At 47.7% G+C, this 18,265-nt stretch overlaps 3 protein-coding genes across 3 annotated transcripts; 1 reads left to right on the plus strand and 2 right to left on the minus strand.

The window, feature by feature from the left end:
• Positions 1 to 215: 215 nt before the first annotated feature.
• Positions 216 to 1,398, minus strand: LOC135391432 (uncharacterized). Its single transcript, XM_064621688.1, has 2 exons — positions 865 to 1,398; positions 216 to 770 (listed from the first exon to the last, which is right to left on the minus strand). The coding sequence occupies exons 1-2, from the start codon at positions 1,396 to 1,398 to the stop codon at positions 216 to 218; spliced, it is 1,089 nt and encodes a 362-aa protein (XP_064477758.1).
• Positions 1,399 to 1,752: 354 nt separating this feature from the next.
• Positions 1,753 to 3,423, plus strand: LOC135391440 (uncharacterized). Its single transcript, XM_064621700.1, has one exon. It carries the CDS (start codon positions 1,753 to 1,755, stop codon positions 3,421 to 3,423), a length of 1,671 nt encoding a protein of 556 aa, XP_064477770.1.
• Positions 3,424 to 8,457: 5,034 nt separating this feature from the next.
• On the minus strand, positions 8,458 to 9,594 carry LOC135391450 (uncharacterized protein K02A2.6-like). The gene has a single exon (XM_064621707.1). The coding sequence runs from the start codon at positions 9,592 to 9,594 to the stop codon at positions 8,458 to 8,460; it is 1,137 nt and encodes a 378-aa protein (XP_064477777.1).
• Positions 9,595 to 18,265: the final 8,671 nt, after the last annotated feature.

Genomic DNA, 18,265 nt, shown 5'->3' on the forward strand with positions numbered 1-18,265 from the left:
CTCTCTTGTTCAACAATTGCCGCTTGCGTCGATCCCTGTCGTATGAATGTGTGTATGAGTGTGCAAAAATGTAAGAGTGAAAGGAGGATGAGTGAGAGAGAGTGGCTGGTGTGTCCCTTCAGATGACGCACCCTGGAAGTCACTGAGAAGGCGTGTTAGCTTAGCTCAATTGGTAGAGCCCTGGACCGGTAATCCAGAAGATGGGGGTTCGAGTCCTACAGCTGGCTAACCTCTTCAGTGACTTCCATCTTTCGTTGTTTGGGATAGCCGCGTTTAGCCGGAGACATGGTAATAGTTGCCTCCTCTTCTGCGCGGAGTTCAGGGGTCGAAGTGAAATTGTCGGGCCTTCGAAGAAGACTTCTAACGACACTTCGTTTATGTTCGATAAGATGGTGGGATTCAAAGTTCAAGAAATTTTCGGTGTCACAAGATTTACGGTGAATGCTAGTTTCTAACTTGCCATTCTGACATCTTCGTACGTCAACATCCAAGAAGGGCAGCCGGTTATCCTGCTCGACTTCGTACGTGAACTGAATGCCGGGCTCAACATCATTTAAGGTAGAAAGAAAGTTGTTCACGTGTTCTTGATTGAAAATGACGAAGGTGTCGTCGACATATCGTCTGTAGAACTTGATCTTATGGCGTGTCCTCTGCAACGCGGTCATCTCTAGGTGCTCCATGACGAGGTTCGCCATGGTCACCGACACGGGGCTACCCATAGGGCAGCCAGCAATCTGATGGTACACTTGTCCTCGGAAGGCGAAATGGGTCTGGTTCAGACAGAAACGCAAAAAAAAAAAACACGATATCTTCAATTGACAACGAAGTGCGGGCGGGGAGTGTGTCGTCGTGTCGGAGCCGTGCCTGAGCCACTGCAATCGCCACATCTGTCGGAACGTTAGTAAAGAGAGACACAGCGTCGAAGGACACCATGACGTCGTCGTGATCCATCGTCAGTTCTCGAGTAAGCTCCACGAACTCGCTGGAATTACGAACAGTCAGTCCGCTCTTTTCAGTTACCGGTGTGATGAGTTGAACCAAGAATTTTGAAAGATTATGAGTAGGCGATCCAATGAAGGAGACAATGGGTCGTAGGAGGCACTGCGGTTTATGTACATTCGGAAGTCCGTAAGCCCTGGGAATCGAGGCGTCGGATGAGAACAGATGTCGGTAGGTGGGGTCATCAATTCGCCTTTTTTTCTTCAGATCACGGAGATGGCCAACGAGCGAACGTTCTGTTTTGAGCGTCCGGTCGTGCTGGAGCTTCACAAAATGGGCCGGGTCATCAAAAATTTCTTCCATCTTTTTCTCATAGTCGGTTTTGTTGAGCACCACGGTGCCCTTGCCCTTGTCGGTGGGGAGAATCACTATTGTCCGATTGGAGGTCTCGTAACGCATGCCGTTCCTGTGTTTTCAGATTCGCAGGCACATTCCTCGCTCTGTTCAATGTAGTAGCTATGCGGCTGCGTGCGAGGTTAACACCTGGGCATCCTTTATCTGACGAAGCTTGCTCTCGACTTCCACGATAATATCCCTCTTGGGGACACGGCAAAATCCGAACCATTCGTCAAGACACTTACGTGGCCGTCGTGCAGTTGCTTAGTTGTCCCCAAGAGGGATATTATCGTGAAAGTCGAGAGCAAGCTTCGTCAGATAAAGGATGCCCAGGTGTTAACCTCGCACGCAGCCGCATAGCTACTACATTGAACAGAGCGAGGAATGTGCCTGCGAATCTGAAAACACAGGAACGGCATGCGTTACGAGACCTCCAATCGGACAATAGTGATTGTCCCCGCCGACAAGGGCAAGGGCACCGTGGTGCTCAACAAAACCGACTATGAGAAAAAGATGGAAGAAATTTTTGATGACCCGGCCCATTTTGTGAAGCTCCAGCACGACCTGACGATCAAAACAGAACGTTCGCTCGTTGATCTGAAGAAAAAAAGGCGAATTGATGGCCCCACCTACCGACATCTGTTCTCATCCGACGCCTCGATTTCCAGGGCTTATGGACTTCCGAATGTACATAAACCGGAGTGCCCCCTACGACCCATTGTCTCCTTCATTGGATCGCCTACTCATAATCTTTCAAAATTCTTGGTTCAACTCATCACACCGGTAACTGAAAAGAGCGGACTGACTGTTCGTAATTCCAGCGAGTTCGTGGAGCTTACTCGAGAACTGACGATGGATCACGACGACGTCATGGTGTCCTTCGACGCTGTGTCTCTCTTTACTAACGTTCCGACAGATGTGGCGATTGCAGTGGCTCAGGCACGGCTCCGACACGACGACACACTCCCCGCTCGCACTTCGTTGTCAATTGAAGATATCGTGGTTCTTTTGCGTTTCTGTCTGAACCAGACCCATTTCGCCTTCCGAGGACAAGTGTACCATCAGATTGCTGGCTGCCCTATGGGTAGCCCCGTGTCGGTGACCATGGCGAACCTCGTCATGGAGCACCTAGAGATGACCGCGTTGCAGAGGACACGCCATAAGATCAAGTTCTACAGACGATATGTCGACGACACCTTCGTCATTTTCAATCGAGAACACGTGAACAACTTTCTTTCTACCTTAAATGATGTTGAGCCCGGCATTCAGTTCACGTACGAAGTCGAGCAGGATAACCGGCTGCCCTTCTTGGATGTTGACGTACGAAGATGTCAGAATGGCAAGTTAGAAACTAGCATTCACCGTAAATCTCGTGACACCGGAAATTTCTTGAACTTTGATTCCCACCATCCTATCGAACATAAACGAAGTGTCGTTAGAAGTCTTCTTCGAAGGTCCGACAATTTCACTTCGACCCCTGAACTCCGCGCAGAAGAGGAAGCAACTATTACCATGTCTCTGGCTAAACGCGGCTATCCCAAACAATTTATTGTTAACACAAAAAAACGAATGCAAGAGGAAAAGCGCCCGCTCAACAAACGCGACTTCAATCAAATCACTGTATGCATTCCATACGTCAAGGGTGTATCTGAGTCGGTTCGTCGAGCGCTTCTTCCACTAGATATCAAGACAACATTTAAGCCTTTCATCAAACTTCGAAGTATGCTGTCCAAGCCCAAATACCCTGTTCCCTCGGCTTCCCAAAGCGGAGTTGTTTACCGGGTCCAATGCCAAGACTGCGACGCAGTATACACAGGGGAAACGGGTCGCAAATGCTGTACCCGTCTCAAAGAGAACAAACGTGACGTGGACTATGCTACGCATGCGACAAGGTCAAAGACGGAACTGGTTGACCATTGTTGGAGGACCGGCCATACTTTCGATTTTGCTAATGCGGAGACTCTGGCTCGCGAACAAAGGTGCTGGCCCAAGAAGCTTCCGGAATCGTGGCACATTCGGGGTAACCCACTTGCGTGCAACGTGAACCGTGGCCCTCTCCCGGAGATCTATGTCGACCTTCTTAAATAGCGACTTTTGTGTCTCTCATTGCTGCCTTTTGCACTGATGGTGCCTCCCGAATGAGAGACCAAACGTCTGCAGTAAATTGATTTGTTGTGTTAAGTCGGTGTATTTGTGTGTTTTTCTAATAAATATATCCCCCAGCACCTCTTTCTGCAGATCGCGACCTACTATGACACGTTACAAGTAACCGTTATTAACTTGCATGCAGAACAGAAGGGGACCTTTCGGCTGCCATTTTTACTGCCGTCATCCTCCCTACAGCATTGCCAAACGTCCTGATGGCAACGCATGTCTGGTAAGTAAAATAACACCACGTCATAGAAAGCCCTTGTAGGGCTCGTCCAATCCATTATCAGAGGTCTATGACAACAAACAACGTAAGGCGCTCAAGTCCTGAATACCCGTCGCATTATGTTTGTGATGCAAGGGGGCTCTTAAAGGGACTATCGCATGCGGGAAGTTGTGTAATGATGCCGATACGGCAATGTTAGTCCCCACTTCACTGTCAACTAGGACACGTTTCCCTTCCGAGAAACAGTTTAGTTATTAAATGCCCGACTGTTACTGATTCGCATTCCCTCTACAGTTAAGCCAGAATGACGTAAGCCTGGCTCACGAATGAGAGCGCAGCGCAGGTGAATGTCTCGTTGATTTTATATATATATATATTTAAATTCCGGGTTCACGCCGCGAAGGAGCTGTGGCTATGATTGGCGTACAGACGTGGACAGATGGAGAGAGGACAGCAGGAAGGAGTGGAAGACAGGGGGGCTAGTATGCGTCCTGGGCCCACTTCAGGAAGAACTGTGCCGGCATTCCTCTGGAAAGGCCTCGGAAATCCCGGGAGACTCTTTTCTGCTGCAGTTTGAGTCACACAGGCTCCGCCTCATGGCGTGCGTCATATGTCACGTGAGGAGGGAATGGCGGGAAGACCAAAGACGGGGAGGTCAGATTGGTATGTGCCCAGCGGCAGAACTGTTTGCAAGTAGGACAAATTAATCGACTTTTTTGAGAGTTCTAACTTCAAAAAAGGCATTAAGAGCGGTTACATGTACGCAGCCCGTCAGAGTGAGAACAGGATAAAATATCCGTTAAAATTTCTGTTGAAACAGTCAGCACTGCCAGCACGTCATGAACTATTATTTATACCGTTGCCTGTGCACTGCTGTCCGAGGCGTGTTACACATTACAGCTTCTCGAATTCAGCATTATGTATTCGATGCACGGCGATGCTCACATTTATTTTACTTCACAGAATAGTATACATTACGGTCCTGTGGCTACCAGGGGTAAACATCCCATGCCATCATAACTTCTCTATCATTTCTTGTTGTACCTACCTCCGAATTTCGACATATAGATATCAACAAGAACATGTACAAATAAACTCTTTCATTAAATGGAATATGCCAGCTTCCGTGGAATTAAGGTGATCGCTTTCCACGCCGAGACTGGGAGGCGACACGGGTTTGAATCCTGTCACCGGCTGTGCTGTCTGAGGCTTTCCCTGGGTTTTCCGAACACTTTCCAGACGAATGTCGGCACAGTTCCCCCTGAAGTCGGCCCAGGACGCACACTAACCCCCTGTGCCCCCACTCTTTCCGCAAAATATATTTTCTTTGACAGGTGCGAGTTTGTTTAATATTTTCTGTATAAGGATGCGCACAGCGGAGACCGATCCTCCCGGACGCCTGTTGTGACGTCAGGTTAGTCGATCGCGTTTTATTAACAACCGCATCAGACCCTGGGCGGGTGATACCAAATTCAGATCAGAAAGAAGCAAAAATCAATGTCGATCCGTTGGTGGATCCCACGGAAATGGGTTCGGATTAAAACTTGAAAACGCTTTGGGAACTCACCTTCACTGTACACAACTCTTCACGTGGCCCTACACTACGCTAACACAAGACAGCATCCGCTACCAAACGAGCCTTTCGGGCTTCCCCTGATTCAGGTTGGCGGCGCCGTCTCGCAGGCTCAGCCTTCTTTCGCAGCAACTCGTCCGCACTGCTTTCATAACCCATGACGCATCCACGCAGACACGTCTCAACATGTAGACCACCACAGCTGCACTGCCGACGCGCCGGCGTCGTCATCCGCCGAAAGATCCCATAGATGCAATGGTCCAGGGAAAATGGCCTGCGCCCCAACCACGTGATCTCCAGGAGCCACTCACAGCGGTCCAGATCAGCAGAACGGGAAAAAGCTGGGGTCAAGCGCGCATGCGCAGACTGACCTCCTTTCTCAACCTCCTTTCCCTTCTCTCCTCGGGTTTTTCGTCTGCCTCTTCTTGTCCTCCTCTCCCCAGTCTCAATTTCGTCTGTTTTTCTTCCGCTCTTGCTGAGAGTAACGTATGTGTTGTTCCAAAGCAGAGAAGCAAAAGCGGTGGCGGTTGATAAAGCAAGTTTATTTGTCCTCGCGAACGGTTTAGAAAAAGTTACAGTACATATCTTTTCACATCTTGTAACAGGCTTCACTGGAGCTTTAGGTGATTGTACATCAAAGAGCAGTTCCAAAGCGAACCACAGTTCGCACACCCAATGTGTACAGGTGTACATTTTCCGAAAACAGCTGGGTCATGTGTGTCGTTGTTGCCGATGGCGAGAACTGCAAATGAAATTAAAACAATTTATTGATTATGCGTAACTCTAAACGAAAATCAGTAATGAATAGGCAATCGATGTTGATTTCGTATTTGAACACCAAAGCACACTTGTCACAAACGTTCGTAGATTACAGTGACTGAACGGCTGCGACATCCATGAGGACAAACTATACAATAACCATTCATATAATTTAATTAGCGGCATATCCGAAAAGAATAAGTTACGGCAACGCACTGCACTATGAAACGCCTTTAACGTAACGTACAGAGTTACTCGTAAATGTTGTACATAATACACTTCACACGATAAACCTGCATTGCCTCCTTCGGTATCAAGAAGTAACCAAACTTGTCTTACCGTTGACTTGCGGGCCATCGGAAGCAGAGGCGGGGAGTTTTCACGTTCCCGGAGGGGGCAAGGGCGCACCGCGAAGTAAGTACTCTAGCGGGGGGGGGGGGGGATATGTTTATTAAGAAAAAAAACGAAAGGGAAAGGTAAGTCAGATGGATGTCGGCTTGTTATTCCAAACAAAAGTGAAAGGGGGAAGTCAAAAGAGGCAAAGAAAATAAGAAAACAAAAAGAAAGAAAAGGAAAAGAAAAGTGAAGAACACAAGACTAAAGCTGAAGAATCACATACTCTGGCGGGATCCTATGTTGTATGCAGAAGTAGTATAGAAATAAGAGGAAGGTAGAGCAGAAAAAACAAAAACAAAAGAAAAAAAAACAGAGAACGTAAACAGTGAACATGTGCACAACTGAAGGCATAACGCCTTTGAAAACTGAGTGCAAAAAGAACAAAATGTATTGAATCCTCGGTGTTTGACCCGAAATGCGCGCAATATAATGAATATGGTCAATGAAATGGAGCAGCGGGAGTTGAACCTGCTCCCAGCGGATATGCGTTCCGAAGATCGTACCGTTACACCTCACTGGCAGCTGCTGGTACCTTTTCGACTGCTTCGTTTCATTGATCTGATTGCTTTGAGCGAAATTCAGGCTATGTGTTGTGTCATCCTCTGTGTTTCGCCTCACCTTCTACTGTGATAATGAGTATGGTGGGCGGATACATGTTTTACAAATTGCAAGATGCATTTTTGGGTTCGTGCCTCTCCGCTCTTTTGACCCGGGCGCGTTGAGCCCCAAAAGTTAGTGTCAGCCTCTCAGCGGGACTTCCCGGGCGAGGCGGCGCCTCCCTTGTTCATGTTCCGGAGGGGCAAGCCCCCCCCCCCCCCCCCCGCAGTCGGCGCCTATGATCGGAAGGACTTCAGACTTCCTCACCTCGCACCAACGATTTCGGCGTTCTTTGGAGGTGCAGCGAATCCCTGCCATGTTCGTCTTTCCGCTGCTGTGATGATCAGCTGGATTTGCCATTCCGTTTTCACGCTAGCTGTTCGCCACAATCGAAATCTGAAGCACTCAAAACTCCATGGAAGCTACCCGCTAGCGTTTGCAAGCACAACGGTTGTGGTTGTAGTTCGAGAAAACACGTGTGGGCGGACAGACATGATGTCTCCTCCATCGTTTTTCTTTCTCCTCCGTTCGACCGACCGTTCGGATCCTCGCTCTCCAATCAAATGACTCTCGTCCAATCAGCGCGAAGTAGAACTGACGTCAATTGTCGGAGACGAATAAGCGTCCAAATATTTACTCATACATCACGCAGCCAATTAGAGATCTTCAGATCAGCTGCGCCAGTTGCGACAACATTTTGGAGACGGTGCGTTCCGCTTTAAAGCCGGCTGCTGGCGTCGCGCTGTCCACGCGCCCTCTTCTTCCAGCCTATCCCTCTCCACTCAATGGACATGCGCGCCACGCTGTGGCTACAGGCAGACCATGCCGCGATTCTTTCGTATAGCGAAGACTCTAATGCTAACGCATTAATAACTAACAAAGTGCGCACCTTACTACTGGGCAGAAGACATGACGTCATAGGTTGACAGCCGAAAAAGCAACATTTCTGACCGGTGAAGTTGATAGCTTTGTTTGCGCAGTAGGGGTGCTCACAGCACTCTGCGGACATACACCTCAGTGCTTGTTATCGTAACTTCTAGTGCTTCCGACATATTTTTTTAGCCCTTCCATACTATTTTAGTGCACGGGTATCTCATAGTCGCTAGGGCATTAAGAACATGACAGGTAGTGCAACCTGAACTGCTAGTGCCGAGAACCAGAAGAAGAATGTCTTCCGTTCGGGGCCTTCTTTTATTTACTCAAAGGGGAAGCACTGCGCAATACGCAACAACGCCCTTGACAATTATTATCAAGAAGAACATGCGCGCCCAAACAAGATATGAGCAGGCATCAACCCTAGATACAATCATCAGATATGACAACCCTTCCCCCCATAACAAACACAAGAAAACAAAACAGTCAAGGAGATCAACAAATTTCAAATTATGGCACTCAACTAACGATAAACATGAAGCATACAATTCTATGCACTATATTTAACAACAGGACGTCGAACTCGACTTGATCTTCTAAGTGGCGGTGTAGCGGTTCTGTCCTCTGACGTACCCTCCGGCGTAACAGAAGAGCCCGACTGGGACTGCTCCGGAATAGACCTTGACCCTTGATCCGGCGGTGGTGGCAATCCAACAGGAAGTCCCGTTGCGCTCGACGGTGATTGCTCCAACACATGCGGTTGCGGTGTTGTATGTTCACTAGTAGGTTCACTGGTACCTTCTGATCCCCTCAAGTGTTCCGTGGATGCTTCCTGCGATCCACGACGCAAGTGGTCTTGGTGACGGGTCCAGGTAAGACCACCAGGCCGTTGGACTACGGCTGACTGCGATCTTGAAGTCCGAGTGACCACAGCAGGAACCCACGGCGGTCCAGGCCTAAAATTTCTCGCAAATACAGCATCACCAGGCTCGTAATCACTTGGCATACGAGCGTTCCTGTCATGATGCAATTTGCTGTACAGCTGCTTACGTGACACTTTGTCGCGTAGATTAGGATGTAGTAGATCCATCGCAGTTTTGAGCTTCCTCCCATATAACAGTTCTGCCGGGGACAATCCGGTCAATTCGTGTGCCGTAGTTCGGTAGCTGAAAAGGGCTCTAGCTAGCTGTGTCTTGTAGTCGCCAGTGCTTGTCTTCTTCAACTTATTCTTGAGGGTCTGAACAACTCGTTCTGCAGCCCCATTTGAGGCTGGGTGATACGGAGGAAATAAAAGTCGTCTTACTCCGTTGCGGTTGAGAAAGTCAGCATAGGCTCCAGACACAAACGCTGGACCATTGTCAGACACGATAACGTCCGGCAATCCATGCCTTGCGAAAATGGAACGCAGGCAGGAGACTGTCGCTTCCGCCGATGGTGACGACACCACTTCAGCCTCTACCCACTTAGAAAAGGCATCTACTACAATAAAGAAATAATGACTTTTAAAGGGCCCTGCAAAGTCGACGTGTAATCGCGACCAGGGCTTTTCTGGAAACGGCCAGGGCTTCAGGGAAACCGGTTTCGATTCGCGTTGCCATTCTTGGCATACGGTGCATCCTTGAACTTTAGCAACAATGTCTCGTTCAAGCGTCTCCCACCAGATGTGGCTGCGGGCCACTGTCTTCATCTTCGTGATCCCCGGATGGCCCTCATGCAGTACATCCAGGACTCGGGACCGCAATGCTTGAGGAACAACGACACGACTTCCTAAAAGAACGCAGTCCTCTTGTACGCTTATCTCATCAAAATGCCTCCTATAAAGCTTGACGTCGTCGTCATCGGGTAACTCACCTCCCGATATAAGAGTACGACGAATCCTGGACAGCAGCACATCCCCAAGCAGCACAACGTACCGAAAGTCGAGTGCAATAGGGGTGGACGATATGTGTGTTATCAATGTTATTTAGTTTCACCACTTCGTTCAAGGTCTTCCACTTACCCGTCCACCCCTATTGCACTCGACTTTCAGTACATTGTGCTGCTTGGGTCCTTACTTGTTGCCTGGGCGACTGCAGACGCTGACGAAAGCCCTGGACACGTTTTCTCCAATAGGAACACCTCCGCTGGCCGCATGACGCAACAGCGCCCTTGACAATTATTATCAAGAACAACATGCGCGCCCAAACAAGATATGAGCAGGCATCAACCCTAGATACAATCATCAGATATGACAGGGTATAATTCCCATCTCTCAGCGTTAGCTTGCCAAGTGCCAGCTGCCGTTTGGCCGAGTGTTTTCGATCTTCACTGGGAAAGCATATCATGATGACGGTTAAGGATAACGACAGAAGCTTTCAATATAGATGTAGAACCTCATGTGTCTATTCATGGGTGCCGAGTTTTCATTTTGCCGGAGGGGGGGACAACAAGGCTTCGGTCCAACAGCGAACGCGAAGTGTCTCCGTGTGTCTGTGTGTGTGTGGGTGGGGTGTCAAGAGCATGGTTTCACTGATGAGCACCTTCATGTCATGCGTGCATATACGGTACCGTTGAGACATCACCGGACTTCCCTCTTGCGCGGCGACTTTTATGACTTTACTTTTCCCGTGCGCAGAATTTCTAACTACTGTACAGCCCAAATTTTGTTGGCTCGTTTTCTAATATATTTCTTGTGCGCTTTGAGTACACCCATTCCAAAACTGGCAGTAATCTGTGTCCATGGAGGAAAGAAGAAAAGGAGGCGCCCCAACGGCTGTTCGACAGAAGAGAGGAGTGTGGGGTAAGTGACGTGAGGATAGGAGGTGAGCTGTAGCTTCTTCAGAGCCATGCGAGGGTCACGTTACCTGAATAGCCCAGTGACGTCGCCTTGCACACGCCACTTTGGGTGCCACTTCGGCGTGCTACCACCACACCTTTCCAAGTATTCCGAAACTATGCGTTTGGGGCTCCCATAGAAATGTATGTAACCGAAACCGGAAGGCGAGCGGTGATCTCATTGGAGTGCCCCCACTTCTCAGAGCAATAGGGCTCCTCCTCTGTCTGTGTCTGATTGACATGGGCTAGAAACAATACATGTAGTTGCAGGTAAGTTGCAGTAACTGTCCCTAGAAATACTACAGACTGTTGTATGTGCGTCTCGCAATTTTTATTCGATTTATACACTGAAATCACGAGTGAATGAAACGAGATTAGGATTCCTACGCCGTGATGAAAATTGTGTTCCTTCGCACTGCAGACAGTCATATGAACTCGTCTGCAATGGCATCAAGGCTTAACTTGCGGGCGAGCTCTTTGTGGCAGTGCAGGAGCAACACATGGTTGAGTCAGGCTTGGGACATTGTTGACGTCCAATATGTTTTGACGCGATGGAGGTAGGAGAACGAACTTTCTGACGTGCACGACGTCAGCGGAATGGTCAGCGGGATTTTTGAGAGTTCTGTCATTTCCCTCATCATATGGCTGCAGTCATCGCCAGAGAAGAGTTCTACAACGTCATGAAGTGTTCTCAAGGGCACGACGCAAAGCTGCTAGCAATATGGATCGCCATGTCGCGGTGTTACTCAAGACGTCCTACATCAAAATCTGTAGCATAAAAATTTGCGATGTACGTGCTGTCGATTCTCGTTGCACGGAAGCTCTCAATTTGTGGCATATGCTGCCCCATAGTTGGTGGGTCTTTCTCTCTAGACCTCTACCAGAGAAACGTCATCATGACGTTGGTAGAGAAGCTGATACCGAAAGAAATCGGAAGTGGAGGGCTGGGTTCCACGAATGGGCACTTCTTCGCTACTCGTATTGAAAGAAACGGGACAAGTAGGGACAAAGGTCGCGTCCCTTTCAGGGACCATATCGTAATACCCTCAAGACCGTTGCTTTCGGGTGCGAGCTTGGTCGCCCTCAGCTTCGAGCATAGTTCAAGTCTACCAAATTGGTGGCGCTGTCGGGCACTATGACGTCATTTGTTGAAAAACAGGGAGGGGTCTATTAACTGCAGATGATTGCATGGTGTCGACTACCTCATAGTAGCGCTGTCGATACATATCTCCCGCTGACTTGAACGCGTGAGCGTCCGATCCTTCACCATATCGGTGTGTCAATTTTCCTTGCCTTGAAACTGGAACACATGGCTCTTGAATGTCGGAGTTATTCGCCTCCCCCGCGCACCACTGCGGTGAAACACACCACCTCATCGTCGTCATTTATTGTTGTTGTTGTTCGTCTCCATTTGCGTTCCGTTCCGGAAGCGCGGGAAACCGTGCCTATGTTCAATAATCCTCACTTTAACATTTTCTACCATTTGATCGGCTTGGTTCCTTCTCAATACCAGTTTCTGCAAAGCCGAGCACACGGCGTCGGGTCTTGGGAACACGAGGGCTGGGAGCCTGAGCATGAAAACTTGTCTCGAACCCTGGTAATACTGTCGCGAACCGACTTGCTTCCCCTCCGGCCTCGTTTTGTTCCTCTGATGCAACTTCATCAAGAAGTGTCATCAGTTGACTGTAATTCTGTACAACCAACCGCGAGGAGGAATCCATGAGCGTCCATCATGTTGAACAGCATTTTTTGAGGCTTGCGTTTAGGTCTTCTTGTTCACATGACGCAGCTTTCCCGATTAATTATCATTACTTTATTTGTTGTTGTTGATGTTGTGTGCCTGTGCAAGGAATATGTGGTGGCAGGTGGACGACGACGATGCGACGATGCTCCCACGCTCTACCCTGCTGGCGACCTGCACCGTTAAAATAGAACTTCACCACCTAGCACGCTCCTAGCCAATCGTCATTTCGAATGATATCATTCTGTGTCCTAATTTGCTGAAAATGGGAGGAGGCGCCTATGGAGGACAAATTATGCTTGTACCAGATAGGCGACTCCCCGTGTTTTGAACGAATCATGATGAATGATATCATTCGGTATGGTGGTTGGCTAGGAGCGTGCCTTGTGGAGAAGTTCTGTTTTAAAGTAGGCAAGCCCTATCACCACCACCACCACCACCACCATCTGTTTTAAAGTAGTACAGAGGGCCTTCCAAAAAACTTACAGATTAAGGCGTCTCAAGAAAGTGTGTGTGTCATTTTACCGAATGGCGCTAAAGTTTTGATGTGTGCAATTTGTTTACCAGAAAAAAAAAACTCATATAAACATGGGTCCGCGCCTTCACCCTTAACTCACCACTCCAGGTATTACGAGGAGGAGAAGGTATGATGCCACGTCACCGACGACGTTATAAGGAGAACTCGTTCTGGTTCGCCGGTCAGTGGGGGTCACCGCCTTGTCCCTTTCCCGGCGTAAACCAGTTTTGCCAGTTCTCCCGGAGAATTGGGGATAGAAGGAGCGGCCGAATCATTGCCGAGTCAGGAGAAATGCTTTTTCAGAGCCCGAACAGCCGAGTAGCAGACGAAAGAGGAGTAGCGGACAACATATCGCTAGACCAATCAGGGAGTGTTCTCCTTATAACGTCAGCGCGAGGTTCCATGCAGATCACAGGGTGGTACTGCTCTTCACCGCCGTTGCGCACGGTCGCTTTGTGCGGCGCACTTTAAATTCAATTTCTGCGATAATTATGACTCTGTGGTGTGAATTACTTCGCATGGTGCATCTTACTGGCCTACTTAACAATTTTATAGGAAGAAAACAGGGTGTTAAAATTACTTCTGTGCTACTTTAAAAGTGTAGCCATAGCCCCGCCGTGGCGTGAGGTCACGCACGTCTGCTCCCTAGGACATTCCATCACACGGGTCAAGACTCGTTTGGAGGGAGAGCATCCCCTCTACAAATGCTCACTGCGAAAGAGCCATTTTCATTGAATAGTTTTTTTTTTTTTCTCAAACCGTTCGCGAACCGGCTCTGGTATAAAAACAGCCAGTTTTAGTGAATAGCTTTTGCTCATACCGTATCCCGGGGAATCACTGGCAAGGGGAACTCAATCAGAATGACATCATCATCTTGGGTAGCAACAAAACCGTTCGAGTGAAAACGACTCACCAAAGCTCCCTGATTCACATAATCTACTTCCATAACCCAACTAAAGCGCCCCACGGACGCAGTTTGTTCAGCTCTGCAGTAGAAGATAGCATGGGCTTTTCCTGTCCACCATGCTGTTGATCTACAATATGCCGATGCCGTTCACAATTCGTCACAATTCACATAACGCGTGTTTCTTGATCCTTTAAGGATCATGCCGATGATGAGGACGGTGCCCAGAAGAAATAGACTCTATTCGAAATGTCGGCAGTTGTCCCCTTAAGGCACTTCTCTGGATTTTCTGTCTTTCTCAGTTGGGATTTGTTTTTAAAACCAGTACCAACTGACCATTTTTTTACTAAGTCACATAACATGCGCTTTCTTATACTGTTTCAGGATCCGAAGACAACGATCAAGGGCGGATGTAGTAGCGGCTACTGCATAGCTGGCTACCAGCGAACTTGAGCGGAGGCAGCCGCCAGAATGACATGTTGTATGCAAAGCACTACATTGCCTCCAAGCTATTAAACGTAACCATGCATACCCGATTTTGCTTTTCCGCCTTGTAACAGCAGCGTCGGCACAAACATATGTCGGGAGAGGTGCCACGGGAATTTTATGTTGGAGCATTATCCTCATCGTACCCTCTTCCAAATGTGCTACCAAAGGGCAAAACTTCGGGGGCGTTGATCCCTCAAGCCGTTCCGTTCTAGCCACGCCGCTCTCGTGCAACATGATTACCGTATTTTCCGGTGTATAACGCGCGCATTATACAGTAAACAAAAATGCTCTGAAGAAGTCCTTCGCGCTATCTAACGGTGCGCGTTATGCACGGAAATAATTTTCTGCAGAGCGACTTTTCAGGTCAGTGACTTCTAGCCTCTTCTAGGGTGTGGTGTGGCTTTCTCCCAAACCTCCTGGGTCAGTTCTCACAAAACCGGCGAAAGGGCACTGAACATGATACTGCTTAAGGATGCTCTTGAGCTGACAATAATCCTGAATTCATTTAACAACGGTAAAAGTGCGAGGGTGCTGGCGAGCTGGTACATTGTAATACGACGGAAAACCTGAGACAAGAAGCACAAAGGAACACACACAACACGTTCGCAAAGGCTGGTGTTCCAAAAGCCGTTGTCAAAGTCATTTCACAAGGCTCACGTGATTGAGAGGGCACGCGAACCGAAAGCGGAGAGGAGACTGAAGCATACAGGGTGTCCCAGAAAACGTGTCATTGAATTATAATAAAAAAAACTACACCACCTAGAGTCATGCGGTCAATGGCATTTGTTCTTACTGGGTTTTTGCCACCTCCTCGTGTGAATGTCGTGTAACGTAAATTTAATTATGTAAATTTTTGAGAGCTTAAGTCGTAAATTTCCCTAGTAAAGGTCACTTTTTTACCCCACCAATGTGAAGAGCGTGTCTAATTTAGTCAAATTAATGATAATTGACAGGGAGATCCAGAAGCTATCCCATCGGAAAAAATTGCCGAACATCATGCTCTACGGAGGTCGCACAGTATAGTGGACGATGAATTTTTCAGCGCAATCTTTGTCAGTCCGACGAAAGGAGGTTGGAAACCCAGCCCTCCCCGACATCGCAGAAAGAGATAAAACAGGCACGGCTTATCACGTCCGACTTTCGCTGGGATAATGCTTTCCCTCTCCCAATATTAGGAAATGTTAATTTTTCTACTATCACTCTGTGGGCTGGCTTCGGAACCTCCTTTCGTCGCACTGCGAGCGATTGCGCTCAAAAAGTCATCGCGCGCTATGGTCCAGTGCTCCGAAAAGCATGATATTCGGCTATTTTTTCCGATGGAATAGCTCGTGAGTATCACTGTGAATTATCACGAATCTGAGTGAATTCGGCACGCTCTTCATATTGGTGGGGTAAAAAAGTGACCTTTACTTGGCAAATTTCCGAGTTCAGTTCGCAAATATTTACATAATTAAACTTGGAATACATGACATTCACATTAGGAGGTGGCAAAAACCTAATAAGAACAAATGCTGTTGACCGCATGATTCTAGGTGGCGTAGTTTTTTTTATTATAATTCAATGACACGTTTTCTGGGACACCCTGTATACTGACACCAACTCCGTTGTATCGGAGCTTAACACCTTTGACTAAATGTGTTTCAAATAAGCCATATGCATATATGATACACGCCTTTGTTAACTGTGTATATGGGGGTAGTACAGAAGTTTGTAGCAACATTGAGGGGTGGGTGTTGTGTGCGGTTGACTTTTTCCAAATGCATCCCGTTTTTAGGGGTGGCGGTTTATACACGAGTGCGCGTTATACACCGGAAAATACGGTAATCATCGTTTATCCTGGTGCCTTACTTTTGTGCATAAGATGTGTAGGACCGTGCAACGCCTGTAATTTCCTTTGTTTATCCTTTGAAGGCCCGAAGGCGCTACATAACGAGGGGGATACATTTATTAGAACAAAGGGAAAAAAAGGGAAAGGTCAGCCAAAAGGGACGCCGGCGTGCTTTTCCGCAAAGAAAAAGTGCAGGGGGGGGGGGGGAAGAAACAGAAGCATAACTGAGGAAAGCCTAGTACAAATAACATATAACGTAATGCGACACAAAAGTATTAAATCGAAGTATTACAGCAACCAAAGTTACAAATATGTTATGACGACGGTGGTGAATAGTATTTTGAGGATGCATAATCATCTTGGACAGAACAACGAATATCATTATAGGTAGAACAAGAATGGGCTTGGCGATACTTCTGTACAAATACAGTATAACCATAATAGTGCGAGAATGTGTAGAGCATGTTTGTTGGGACTGAACGTGGCGGAGAACGCGCAGGGACAATGCAGACACACACTTAAATGTTCAACTAGAAATTGATTTATTTGGACGAAGAACATTCGTAAGAAAAGGCTATTTCGAGGGAATATGAAATTCCCCGAACCCTCGTAACCCTTTCTTTTCTCTTTCTTTTTCTTTTTGTGTGCTGGAAACGGTTCTTCCTGTCGAGGAACTAATATGTTAAAAAAATTTCCAAATCCATTCTATGAGAGGAATGCACTTCAAGTTCCTCTTCCGCATTCCTCTTCTCCCACACGCATTCTCCTATGACTCGACTACTTACAGTGTCGTCACACAGCTGTCCGCACGGCAGTCCACAGCGCACACAGCTGTCCGCACGGCACGCTGCTCACCACGTGGCTCCTCATAGGGAATGGCCACCGTCGGCGGGAAGGTGAATGGGGGAAAAGCGTGTCGATACTGTAAGCGAAGCTTATAGTGACTCTAGAGTCGATCAGCTGTACGTGCTGCTGTCACCTGTTACGTCAACGGTGTTGCGCAATGCCAAGCTGTTCCCGCCGACAGGAGTGTGGCACCTGTCACACACTTGGGCTTCTGTAGAGGAAAATGAGTTGCGCCAGCAGTGACGTCACGCGTCGTTTTTTTCCTGCCGCTGCGACCGCCTTGCCGTCTGCTCGCTTCGCGTGCGCATGCGCCAGCAGACAGCGGTTTGCTCGATGTTGCGATTTCTGGTAGTGGTGAAGTAAATTTGCTGAATATTCCGTTCAAGTTCCTCACTAGACGCCCGTCGATGTTCACCAGGTGAGGGAACGTTTCACTAACGCTTGCGAGTTGCATGGTCGGTCGAAAAGATGAGGGCGTCTGTACAAAATTGTTTCATGGGCCGCTCTGTTATTACTGCAGATATGCAACAAGTGAGAGTCCACTTTTCTAAGCTGCACTCTCTCAGCCCAGGTAGCAGCAGCACCAGATGGATGTACACAACTTCCGAGTGAATTATGAAGCATGAATGCAATTCTGAAGCTGGTAAGTTCGTCTCATGCTCTGTTACACTGTAATACACACATGTCATTCGCGCTCAATGCACTTATTTTGGAGGTGTATTTTGGAGGGGCAAAGGATGCTGTTGCACGAAACGGCAGTCTGGTGCGTAATGTACATCCATACTGTCGAGTTCGACTAATTCTGAAAGAAGGAAGTCACAGTATTCCAGTCTCAGAACATCAGTTCCCATCATCTTCGACTGATTCGGGTGGAGTGTTCGGACTATCTAATTGTATCACCTGTTGTATGTCAACACAGAAGTCGGTAAATATGTAACAAATATCGTAGTTCCGACGGTTATCAGTAAACTTTAGTTGTGCTTAGTTATTCCTATTATTTTGTACTTGTGTTTTTACTCAGAATTCCCATGATGTATTCTTGACTGGGGACAACGAAATAAAACACATGAGAATTGTGTTAATACTGAGATTTTATTATTACTGATTTCAGATCTTCATGCATGGACAGAAGAAATGCAGAAGGCAGCCAAGAGCCATTTTACAAAAGACACAGGAGCAAAAATATTGAAAGGTGGATGTTTAAAGTACTATTATATTT

The sequence above is a fragment of the Ornithodoros turicata genome, chromosome 1 (genome assembly GCF_037126465.1).
Source record: "Ornithodoros turicata isolate Travis chromosome 1, ASM3712646v1, whole genome shotgun sequence".
In the NCBI taxonomy this organism is placed as follows: domain Eukaryota; kingdom Metazoa; phylum Arthropoda; class Arachnida; order Ixodida; family Argasidae; genus Ornithodoros; species Ornithodoros turicata.